The sequence below is a fragment of the Cynocephalus volans genome, chromosome 9 (genome assembly GCF_027409185.1).
Source record: "Cynocephalus volans isolate mCynVol1 chromosome 9, mCynVol1.pri, whole genome shotgun sequence".
In the NCBI taxonomy this organism is placed as follows: domain Eukaryota; kingdom Metazoa; phylum Chordata; class Mammalia; order Dermoptera; family Cynocephalidae; genus Cynocephalus; species Cynocephalus volans.
The window spans coordinates 6409900-6422042 of record NC_084468.1 but is presented as its reverse complement, the minus strand read 5'-3'; the positions used below and the strand labels follow the sequence as shown (position 1 = coordinate 6422042).

General features: G+C 48.3%; 1 protein-coding gene across 2 annotated transcripts in view; it reads left to right on the top strand.

Annotated features, from left to right (window-relative positions):
* Positions 1-9890, top strand: part of STK32B (serine/threonine kinase 32B) — a 369695-nt gene extending 359805 nt beyond the window's left edge. For both annotated transcript variants that reach the window (XM_063108413.1, XM_063108412.1), the window contains one exon: positions 9752-9890. In XM_063108413.1, coding sequence (XP_062964483.1) covers positions 9752-9890 — 139 coding nt within the window. The remainder of the gene's footprint in view (positions 1-9751) is intronic.
* Positions 9891-12143: the final 2253 nt, after the last annotated feature.

Here is a 12143-nt window from a genome sequence, read left to right as displayed (position 1 = left end):
GTGAGAGAATTATTTTCTGTTATTTTAAAAGCCACCCAGTTTATGAAAATTTGCTAGGCAGCCCAAGGAAATAAATAAACCTTCTAGGCACTGCCAAAGGCTCCCTGATTGGCAGTGCCATCTCACCGTTTAAACCGTGATGTTTCCCAAATTTCAGCCACAATTTTAAGCATGCCTATTACTATCAGAAAAATTATTTTACAAATAAATAATGTAAAATAAATAAAAATTACCATGATTTAGTAAATATTGACATTTGACACAAATGAATTAGTAGAGATTTTACACACATGCACACATATCTATGTTAATAGAGATATTATTAGCAACTGTAAGGTGCCCCATTCTTACCAGCTGACCTTTGCACAGTTTCTTGAAGCTCTTTTGCATATCTTATCATATTTAAACCTAGTTAGAAGTCTATACTGTAGGCCAGGTTGAACCATTACTCCCATTTCACAGACAGAAGTTTGAAGCTCAGAAAGGTAAAACATCTTGCCCAAGATCGTTCAGCTGGTGAAGCGTGAAATCAGACCCAGGACTCCACATTACAGTGGGCTACTGTGTGCCGCCTCAAGGATCCAGGGCAGGCCGTGAACATTAGTGTGATTGATCAGTAAGACTGACAACAGATGGTGAGAATCAGTGGGAGGGAGAATTAATGCAAAGAGTTCCAATGAGATGGTCTCTCTTGTTCATGAGCAAATATGTGCAGGGCATTTAACAACTATTAAGCATTTGGGAAAAAGATATTAGAATTTTGATCTGAAAAGATCCTATGTGAAGAAATCTATACTTTAAGCCTCAAAGCACAGCAGAGACAAAAAATAATAGGTGTTCGTTGAAATAGTGTGCAAAGCCAGTGATTCTGAGGTTGGCTGAGAGAAGCTAGAAAGAGGGTCCCACCAGAAGTCAAATCTCCATTCAGTTCTGGTTCTGCTGCTAGCTGACTGTGTGGCTGTGGCCAAATGACTCAAAGGTCCTTGAACCTCATGCACCAAATGGGGATGAAAACAAATACAGCAGTTATGCCTTCCCTGGGGTTCTGCTGAGCAACCAGCTAGACAGTGAAAGGAACAGGGTTCTGTGAAGCTTGGTGGAAAATATAAAAAATTGTTTTCGAAATTGCATTCAGTAGGAACGTATGCAAAAGTACTTTGTATATTGCAAAGCTCTGTGTTAAGAATGTATTAATAGTCCCATCGCTTAGCCTAGAAAAGGTGTGGCTCTGGGAGGTTAGAGAGACAGGGACCAGCATAACTGATGGATTCTGTGAGACTGTTATGGCTGCAAGAGATGAATATAAAAATCAAACCATTTAGGTGAAATGAGAACTTATTGGAAGTGTCACGTGGCCACTGGAAGGGCTGGGGTGCAATGGGACCCAAGGTAAGGGGGATCCAGGCCAAGAATCCTACCATCACTGGCTTCTTCCTTCTCCCAGCTGTTTCTTCTTTTCTGCACATTGGATTTATTTTCTTCTGCTGTAAACCAGTTCTTTCCACACAGTGGAAGACATGAGTGCTGAGAGCTGCAGAGGCTCCCAGCTCTACCACCAGACACAAAGTAGATAAGACAGAGCAGAGGGAAGGCCAAAGGACAAAGTGTTTCTGATCTCCAAGTCAAGCATCCCAGGGAATGGCTCTGAATTGGCCCAGCGTGGGTCAGGTGCCCACCCTTAGACCAATAGCCATGGACCTGGCAGGTAAAGTTTATAAAAAGGTGGCAGCCCCTGTTTAAACTAAATGTTAGAAAGACAAAATAATGGCAGTCTGCTCCACTTGGGAAGTAGAGATGATAGTGCAGGGTTAACAGGGTCCAGGAGAGGAAAGAAGAGAAGGCAACAGCAACTGAGGGCTGGAGCAAGTCAGGAAGGAGAGGGCGCGGTCTCCTCGCTTGGCTGCTCCCCTCCCACCTCTGGGCAGGAGGGCCATGGAAACCATAGGTGGATGGGGTTGGGGGGCTTAGGAGGACTTGCAGGAAGGGCCAGCTGCCCAGGCATAAAGTGGACCACTAACTCAGGCCCTTTGACCATCAAAGAGCTCATTCCTGTCTAGAGCCACAGGGGTTTCCTGGTGCGAACTGTCTGGCTCAGAATTGGGCTCAGGTCGTTATTCACCAACAGACCAGTGTCTGGACCTCCGGATCCCCTCTCTGAGCCTATAACCAGGTACAAACCCCCAATTTTGTTTGGGGTTTGCAGCGACAACGCTTGGTTCTTGCCCACTCTGTATGTCCATGGCAGGTCAGCCAGGGTTGCTGCTCCCAGATCACTGTCCTCCTTGCTCCAGGTGGTATCTGGAGCATCACAGTGGTGGAGACAGAGGGACCTCTGGAGAGTCTCACATTGGCAAATAGGTGCTGCAGGCTGACAGTAGCACAAGGCACTCTACTCACACTCACTGGCCACAGCTAGTCACGGGGCCCCACGCAGCCCCAAGGGGGACAGGAAGTGCAGTCCTACTGTGCTGGGGGGAGAGGCCAGCAGAATGTTTGGTGAGCACCTTAGCGACTGCCCATCCACTGGGCCACCAGTGCAGGTCCTTCCTGCACCCCCACCCACATCAGGGAGAACCCAGCAAGCCTCCACCCTTAAGCCAGCTGACACACAAGAGGGAAATCTGCCAACAATGGTGCCCAGGACGGAGCAGTGGAAAGGCTGCTTCTCTGGGAAGCCGGGAAGAGCAAAGTCCTGCATGTGAAACCAGGCCCCCCTGAGAAGCCATGTGAGCTACAACCATCCAGTTACTCTCCTGATGTCCCTTTGTCCCCCTCAGCCTGGGCGTCATTTATGCCTATCCTGATGGGTGCGGGTAGGTTTTCGATGAGAAGGTGTTGAATGACAACACATACCAATCCCCCGTTACTCAGAAACCCAAGACTGTCATGCCTTCAGTTTCGCCAGAGTGAGAGGAGAGGGTGGGAGGTAACTCACTGCATCTTGCTGTGTCACATCCATGGTTCACTGGCTCGTCCCAGATTTCCTCAAATATGCTTTGCTTCAGGCAACAGCTGCTAGCCAGAATCTGAATACTTCTGGCCAAAGGTTGTTATTGCATTTGTGAGATAAGCATTGCTACAAGATGACCCTCCCAGTAAGTGATGAGGTTTGAAAGCGGAACTGCTAGTTATACTGAGTTTTTATTTAAGGAAGAGAAATCACTTGGGAGACTGGAAAGATGTATCAGTCAGCCTCCCAGGAAACATTCAAAGGAGAATTTGTTTACAAAGGGCCATTTACATAGAGGTGGGTGAAGGGACACCATAGAAGCCAGTGCATCACTGGGGGCCTCACAACAGCCATGCTGCTACCACCTGGAGGCTGGAGGAGGCTGAGGGGACAAGACCGTCCCTGGTAGCACTGGGGAGGGGGCTGCCTTGATTGGAGCAGTGACCTTCCAGTGCTCAAGGCCACAGTGCAGGGAGGAGCTGGGAAATCAGTGCCCAAGCTTGACTCCCTGGCTCTTTCCGATCTCTACCAGGGCTCCCCATAGGCCCTGCCCAGTTAGAAGCCTGGGTGAGGCTTCTATGCAGGCTCTCGAGTGCAGGCTCCTGGGGGATGGGCACCTTGGATATGGCTCCTAGAGTCAGACTCCCAGGCTGAGAGCAGGTGGAGGTGGAGCAGGAATGGATTCAGGAAGACAGAAGAGGGTCAGCCCAGGGTGCTTCTGAGAATCAGAAGAATATCCCAAGAGACAGAAACTAGAATCATCCGAATGACACCAGAAAGCAGACCTAAGGCCAGTGTTGCATAGGGTGGGGGGCTATCAGGGAGCAGATTTCTCAGTTCCAATTCTATGGGAAGGAAAAGTCTGTAAGGATTTGAGCTGTTCCCAGGGGGAATGGGCTATCCGGGCAGTGGGAGGGGGGGTTGGGTAAGGCTGGCTGGGTTTCTGCAGGCATTCTAGAGCAGGATTCCGTGGTGTATGCACAATTATGCAGGATGAATTTTTGCTTTCTTCCCTTCAACATCTGTCCTCCCTCCCTGAGCAGATGATCATTGTTCAGTTTGGTGTGACCTTCCAAAACTTTCCAGTAATTTCAACTCTTTTTTGTTCGTTTGTTTTGTTTTGCTTTGTTTTTGAACCGTGGAGAGTATATACAATTGCTGAAAAGGCAGACTCTGGAGCCAGGCTGACTGGGTTTGGATCCTGATCCTTGCTGGCTTTGTGACCTTAGACCTCACACTAGTGCCTCACTTTCCCCATTTGTGAAGTGGAGTGTTAATACCTACTTCATAGGATTATTGTAAGGGCAAATGAATTAACATGTTACGCACTTAGCCCCTATAACACGATCAGCACTGCACAAGCGTTTACTAGTAATATTATGTACAAAACTATCACGCCAATATAGTGCCATTAAATCAAACGTTGTGTCAAATGTTATCTTGCCTTTATTTTTTTTAATCAACATATACACACTCATGCACACAAAATAATAAGCAGCCTAACCCAACCAAACCCTTCAGCCACAGAGCAAAATCTCCATGCATGTTAACTCATGCAAATTGATGACCACACAGGCTGCCAGCTCACCAGCTCTGCAAATGGCAATCCAATTTTTGTTCCACTAGGACACCTGTTACTCCATTTAGTTACAACTAGCCTCCTTTCTCCTTTGGGAAGTTGAGACAGAGCCTGCCAATCTGTGCACACATCTTGCTAATAAAAGGTGAAAACCAGTCTGGGCTATTTATTCCTTTATTTACCCACCCATCCATCCAGCACACATGATTACACCTGCCCCAGGCTGGTCACCATGCTGGGGGCCTTGAAGCCACAGATGGCATGCTGTGGCCCTTGCCCAGTGGAGGAGAGACCCATACCAGATAGAAGACCAGGTTCCAGTTTCCAGTTATCTGCCCCAGTTCTCCCCAGCTTGCAGATCTCTCTGGACCCCACTATGACTTTTGGGGCTGGACTCCCCTCCCTCGGCCTGTTGCCCTGTTTCAACCACTTCTGTTTCACCTCAGACACTCCATGCATCCTGCATCCCAGTACCCTACACTCCTCAGGTCATCTGCCCTGACCTCCTAGGTCAAGGCCTGCAGAACCAGATGTGGGGTTGGGGGTTGGGGGACCTCATCAGGAGACATTCATCAAAGCCATGGCAGGAAGTTAAGCTTTACTGATCCTCAGTTTCCCCATCTGTAAAATGGGAGCATGTCCATACTGCAGTCAACATCATAAAAATAGCTGTGCTTCATAAAGCACCTCCTACAGAGCAGGCAGGGGACACTCGTTTGTTCATTTTCCCCTTTAAGGAGGTGTTATTTTCCCCACATTACAGATAAGGAAAGAGAGTCTCCAGGAAGTTGAGCAAGTCCCCCATGCCACTCAGCCAGTAAATGACAAAGCTGGGGTTCTGACCTAGTTCTGCCAGACTCCAAAGCCTGCCTTCTTCCCGCCAAATCACACTGCCGCTCCAGAATTCTCTAGTGTCAGGGGAGGTACAGCAGAGAACGTGTGAAATGGAATGGATAAGTGTGAAAGTTCTTTAAAATGTTTTCACTGCTCTAAACCACACCGCACAAAGAAAGCTGGTTTCTCTCATATAGGAGGCCAGGCCTCACTGGTGCGTAGTCTGCGGCAGATCGATATTGGTATTAAACTCACTCCATCCTGGGGGTGTGTAAAAGCTTCATTAAGAGTTAGTTTTATTGCCAGCCATTTTATTTTATTCTTGTGTAATGCTTTGCCTTTGAAAAATGCCTCCAGCCAATTTATTACCAATTTCAATCTGTGTCCTACTCGCGTTGATTGAGGTTCTCTGTCACAGAGAACTTCCTTGTGGCATCTCATCGTTGAGTTCAAGGGGTTGAGATCACTCACATCCATCATTCAGAATTCTGGTCACAAAGCTGACAATTAATTTGACAAGTTGGCTGAGAAATTAAATGCCCCTGCCACTGCAGATATTACTAGCCAACTTGCATCAGTAGAATTGAGCTAGGCCTAGTAGCATATGTAAAATCCTTTTCTCTTTCCTCCTGAGTTACCGATAACTGGGCTGTAGGGTAGTCCTGTAAGCAAGCTGTTGAGGCCAACAGTCATGATTTCATATTTTCGTCTTGATTTGTGGATTCCTATTTGAGCAATGTGAGCCTTTCTAATTCCTTTGGAGTGTGGAAAAATCATTCCATGCTCTCTTCTTTCCTGATCCAGAGTGAATGGCACAAGATTCAGTGGAAAGAGCAGGGGTCTTAGAGGCAGACAGCCCTGGGTTTGAATCCAGCCTCCCAAAGTCACATGACTAGTAAGTGGCAGACCCAGGGTGAGAGTCACACAGCCCGGCTCCAAGCCCAGGCTTTAACGCTATGCCATGCCACTTCCTTCCTGCAGAGACATCGTCACAGCCAGCGTTCACTATTTGTTCTTTGTCCTGCTCCCAGACCCCTTCAACTGTGAGCCTAGCACACAGATCATGAAAGGTTAAGTGGAAGGCTAGGGGATGGGGTGTGTATGGGTGGACAGTGAACAGATGAGATGGAGCGATGGGGGTGAGTGGGTGGATGAGTAATGGACGGGTACATATATGAATGGGGGAGGAGATGGGAAGGAGAGGGGTTGGTAAATGGGTAGGTGGAGGAGGGGTGGTCAGGTATTTGGGTGGGGGTGAATGGGCGTAGATGGATTAGCATTTGAGAGCGGATGGGTGGGGCAGATGAGTGGGCAGATGGATAGGTAGGTGGATGGACAGGTGGATGGCTCGATAGATGGGGTATATGGATAAGGAACTGATGGACAAGTGGACAGCTGGATGGATGAGGTAAATGAACAGGCAGATGGATACGTAAGTGGATGGACAGGTGGATGGCTGGATAGATGGGGTAGATGGATAAGGAACTGATGGACAAGTGGACAGCTGGATGGATGAGGTAGATGAACAGGCAGATGGATAGGTAAGTGGATGGACAGGTGGATGGCTGGATAGATGGGGTAGATGGATAAGGAACTGACAGACAAGTGGACAGCTGGATGGATGAGGTAGATGAACAGGCAGATGGATAAGTAGCTGGATGGACAGGTGGATGGCTGGATAGATGGGGTAGATGGATAAGGAACTGATGGACAAGTGGACAGCTGGATGGATGAAGTAGATGAATAGGCAGATGGATAAGTAGCTGGATGGACAGGTGGATGTGTGGATGGATGGGGTAGATGACAAGTAAGTGGATGGACAGGTGGATGGCTGGACAGAGGAGCAAATGAATGGCAGATGATAAGAAAGTGGATGGAGAGATGGATAGAAAATGGATGGGTTGGTGGTTGTATTTATGGATGAGTAGATGGTGAATGGGTGGATGGGTGGGTGGGAGTGCAGATGTAGTGGGGAAAACACAGGCTTTGGAGCCCCCCAGAATTGGGTTAGAGTCCTAGCCTTGTAGACCTGGAGATGGATGGGTGGATGCCTACAGAAGGGTATTTCCTTCTTGATTCTGCCTCCCGGGTCAGGCACTGAACCTGGTGGTAAGCGAGCCCACACCTCGTTTAGTTACTGCTCTAGGCGTCCTGTACTCATGGGGACAGTATTCTACATATGTCCCTCCACCACAGGAGGAGAGACTTGAAACAGCTAATTCTACTCCTTAAAAACGCTCCTGCCAAAAAGAAGAGCTGAAGCGGCTGAACCCTAAGCTCCAGAGAGGACTCTGGTCATGACTGCAGCGTTTTTCCTGCTCTCTGTACCTTACCCAACCCCTGTCTCTTCACTTCAAATCTTCTCCCTCCCTCCCCCAGCTACACATGTTCCATATCCAGCTGTGGAAGTTCATCCAGTCAAAGTCCAGCTCAAATGCTGCCTCTTCCCAGAAGCCCTCTCTGATCCACCAAGATTTCAGCATTCACCTCTCCCTCATTGGGGCTTCCTCATCACTAGGCTCAACTCGTTACTACTAAGCTTTTGAAGCTTTACTTTGTGTTTTAATTAGAGAAGTACAGGAGTCTAGAGGTAGCAATGCTGGTTCTCGATATATTTGGGTTATATCATGTTATTTTCAAATTCTGAAATGCCAATATTTGGGCATTTAAAAGAAATGGGATTTATTGTCTTGCAATATACCCAGAAAATTATGTAGCATTACAGTTGTAAACCAAACAATGATGTCCTACTTTGGAAGTAATCCATTTCCTTTTCACCCCCATAAGTGTTTTAGACATATGAGTTTTCCTGAGTTTTGATGTAATTTGCTTCCCCAGGGGTGCCTGAGAGAGTCATTTAGAATGGAAGGAAGGAAAGAGAAGGGACAGGGGAAGGAGATTCCCAGGCAATTCCCAGCCATTCCTACGAAGTGTGACCATCTCCTTTCCTTACGCTAAAGACTCCCCTTCCCTCCAGCTTTGTCCTCTAGGTCCAAGCTCTGTCCTCTGGGTCCTGCCCCCTCCTCCTCTAGGACAATTTATTTTAACCATGACCATCTTTCCCAGTTGTCTCACTTGGAGAACTGCAAGCCTCAGGGGCAGAGGAATTGCCCACCTGGTCCTGGGCCTTGTAGGTACACAGAGTGCACGGGGCAGGAGCCGACAATTCACTGTCTTATGAGACACAGTGTGGCTGCTGGCATTTCAGTGTTACCTGAACAACTCAAATACCAGCATGCTACAAACACTAGGCACCCCCGCTGTGTACACTCACATGCACACACACGACTGTGACCCTCAGAGGCACGGACTGTGTTGTGTTCATCCCAGGATCACCCAGGGTGGCCTGCACATGACAAGCACACACAGATGCTTGCTTGGTGAGATGACTCTTTCACTTAAAACAAGACCACAGGTGATGACAACCTACTCTGTTTGACAGAAACACGCTGATGTAAAATCGAGTTCCGGCTGAAATCTGTCTTTCAGGTACAACTACTAGTAATTATCATTATTTCCAGCCCTTTATAGACCTTTCACATACATTCTCCCTTAGCCTCCTGGAAAGTGAATGACTTAGGCTTCAGTCTGAGATGAGGGAACTGGGGTAACCCAAGCGGAAGGCGTTGACAGCCAGGGTTTACGCTGAGTTCTCTGCTCTAAATTTCTTTCAAGTCTCCATCGCATTTCTTGCCCAGGCCGTCCACGTGCAGGCACAGCTGTGGTGCACTGAATGAACCTAAACTTGAAGACCAGACACAGAATGCTGACCTCTTCCCTCACGTGGGAGGGGACCGGGTGGCCAGCAGCTAAGAAATGCAGCGTTCATAATGATACTCTCTTAACACGATTTGTAATGGGATATTTTGCAAGTCTGAGTGTTCAACTGTTTGGATATATATTTGTGGGATTATTGGATTAGTGCCTGTCTCGCCTCTAGACAGTAAGCTCCATGAGGACAGAGAACATGACTGTTTTTCCTGCCAGCGTATCCCTGCTCCCAGGCATGGTGCTGGTACGTGCCTGGGCATTCAGGACACATACACTGAATGAATGATGCTGGAGATCCTTTACTGACTGTGCGAACTTGGGCACATTACATCTCTGATCTCCCATAAATTCCATGAGGTAGGAATTATCTCCATTTTATAGACAGAGAAACTGAGGCTCTGTGTATTAAGTAACTCAGGTGCATGCCCCTGAGCCAGGCTTTGACCTCAGGCCCATCTGACTCCAGAGTGAAGAACCTGGAGCCCTGGGTGCTGGGCTTCCCTGGGCAGGGGAAGGTGTGGACCGGAGCCGCGTCTGTCACCCACGTGTCTCCTGAACATGTCGCCACATGCCCACTCCTCTCCACTAACTCAGATCTGTGCTGTGCTTGTCCGCAGGCTCAGGAGGCAGCAGGGGCAGGGCGGCCAGCTCTTAGACACTGAAGGCCGAGCTGGGAGCCAGGTCCAGAGCAAGCTCCGGGACGGATGCAACAACAACATCCTCGCCCATGCCTGCTCCCGCGGCTGCAGCAGCTAAGCCCCACCTGCAGCTGCCCGACGGGACTGTACACGCATCTGCCCTGCCCACCCAGAGCCCCCTTCTGTGTCCCAATGGTCCCTATCTCACCCGTGAAAACATCAGATGCTGAAAGAGCCCTGGACTCGGAGCTGGGAAGCCTGGGTTCTGGTCCCAGCTCCCGACTGATTTGCTGTGTGACCTCAGACAAGTCACACCCTCTCTGTGCCTCAGTTTTCTGCATCTGCCAAAGGGGTTAAACAGCTCTCTGCCCCACTTCAAATTACAAGATTATTGTGAGAATACAACTAGATAGCAGACATGCAAAGCCTTTGTCATTTATAAAATTGTTTACACATGCATAACCTTAGTATTTGAAGTGCACTCCCATCCCCAAAAGCAATTAGAGTATCACATCTGCAATTCGGCCCATCCTAGCTTGCTAGATGGTACTTTCAAAAAATGCAGCCCCAAGGATAAAATAAATGTCTGACTGCCGGGGCCGCAGTCGTTCTGACCTTCTAAGACAGCACGGCGTGCAGCAGCCTGATCCCCAAGGTCTCCGTGCTGCAATGCACTGTTCCCCTTATTCACAGAAGACTGTCCCCACTTTTTAATTTCAGCAGTTCCCTCCCCAACCCTCCCCTGGTGCTGGGATGGCACATAGGTGCCCATTCAGATGACAGTCAAGACACTGATCATGGGTGACTTCTACTGAGTGTCATCAGAGCTCCTCTGAAAACCCAGCCCTGCACAGAATCTCCACCAGCTGTCCCGCTGTTCTTTCCTGGGCAGGGTGAAACATCAGCTCAACAGCACTGTCTTATGGAGGATTCCCAACTGGCAAAGACAGGTGGCTCCCTCTTTATAACTTAGGAAGCATGGGTGGTTGGTAGTTTATTCTAGGAGGAAAGCGGACCCGCACAAAGCAAACATCTCTATGATCTGTTCAGGGAACAGCTGGCCTTTGAATCAGGAGAGGCCGTGGCACGGTGGGTGAATCTCAGCCTCGGAGCCAGCCCGTGTCCCGAGGCCAGCCCCACTGTTCACTGACCCGGAGACCTAGGCAAGCCACACACCTCATCGTGCCGTCAGTTTCCTCCCTTGTAAATGGGGTCATAAAGCTGATCTTTCAGGGTCGCTGAGGGTGACGTGAGGTCCTGCATGTGACGCGCCCTGCACACTGGCTGACTCACCGAGTGTAGCCTTTTTTGTCACTATTGTCATCATTATTATTTGGAGGTCATTTCCTCTTTCTCTCACTGGGCAGGTCAGTCTTCTGTGGAAACACGTCTTGTGTTTTGGATTCTTTTAACTTTTCTGCCTAGGCTCTTTAATGTCTGTATAGACCATAAGTTCAATTGTGTTTTTATGTTCTTATCCAACTTCCATTTTTCACTTTTTACAGGATAAACCAATCTTGGGGGCTGTCAGTACCATTTCTTTGACTTTTTAAGAGACATTTCAATGTACAGTGAGGTTTTATATTTTTGTTTTAAAAAAACAGTCATTATTTTCCTCCTTTAAACCGAGGCTATTTCTGGATAGAGTTGCCCCCGTAAGTCTACTTGTTTTGTGCACTTTTCCATCTTCAGTTCCTCATCAGCACCGTGCTGTCCCCCTCCAGGAAACACCGGGGCTGCTCCTCTTCCCTGTGACCCCAGAAGCACTTGACGTTTCTTACTGGGCTGAGGTCATGAATTGGGGGCAAGAGCTGAGGTGGCCCTAGAGACGCTGGATTTCCTGGCTCTGTTCAAGTCACTGTTCCTTGTTCAGAATAAACTATTTCTTGGACATCCCTTCTTACAACTTTGTTTTTAATCCAGGGTGGATGGGATGGACCATGTTCCTCTTAGAGTGAAGATACTCAAGTTGAATTAGAAGCTTGGGAGGGGGTAGTGGATACCAAATCAACGATGCATGTGCCCACAGAAGAAAATCACACTGAGCTTGACGGTACCCATGCAAGGCTGTCCCCAACTTGATCACAGCCTATATCATCATCATAATCATTTATTGTTATTCCATATTTATAAAGGCACAATCTATTCACTGGGGGAAAAGTACAGACAATTCTCCACCTAGAGAAGGACACTCTTTAAAATGTCCTCAGATGACCACACCTCCATACGACACACACACTGCTGCAAACGAGGCAGTGCTTTCTTCTTTCACATCCTCCTTGGTCTCCCATCCCCCTGCCTATGCCCATCCTGTCCTCTCTATGGGAGGCCTTTCTCAAGGGCCAATCTCACCGCACCCTCCCATCTTCAA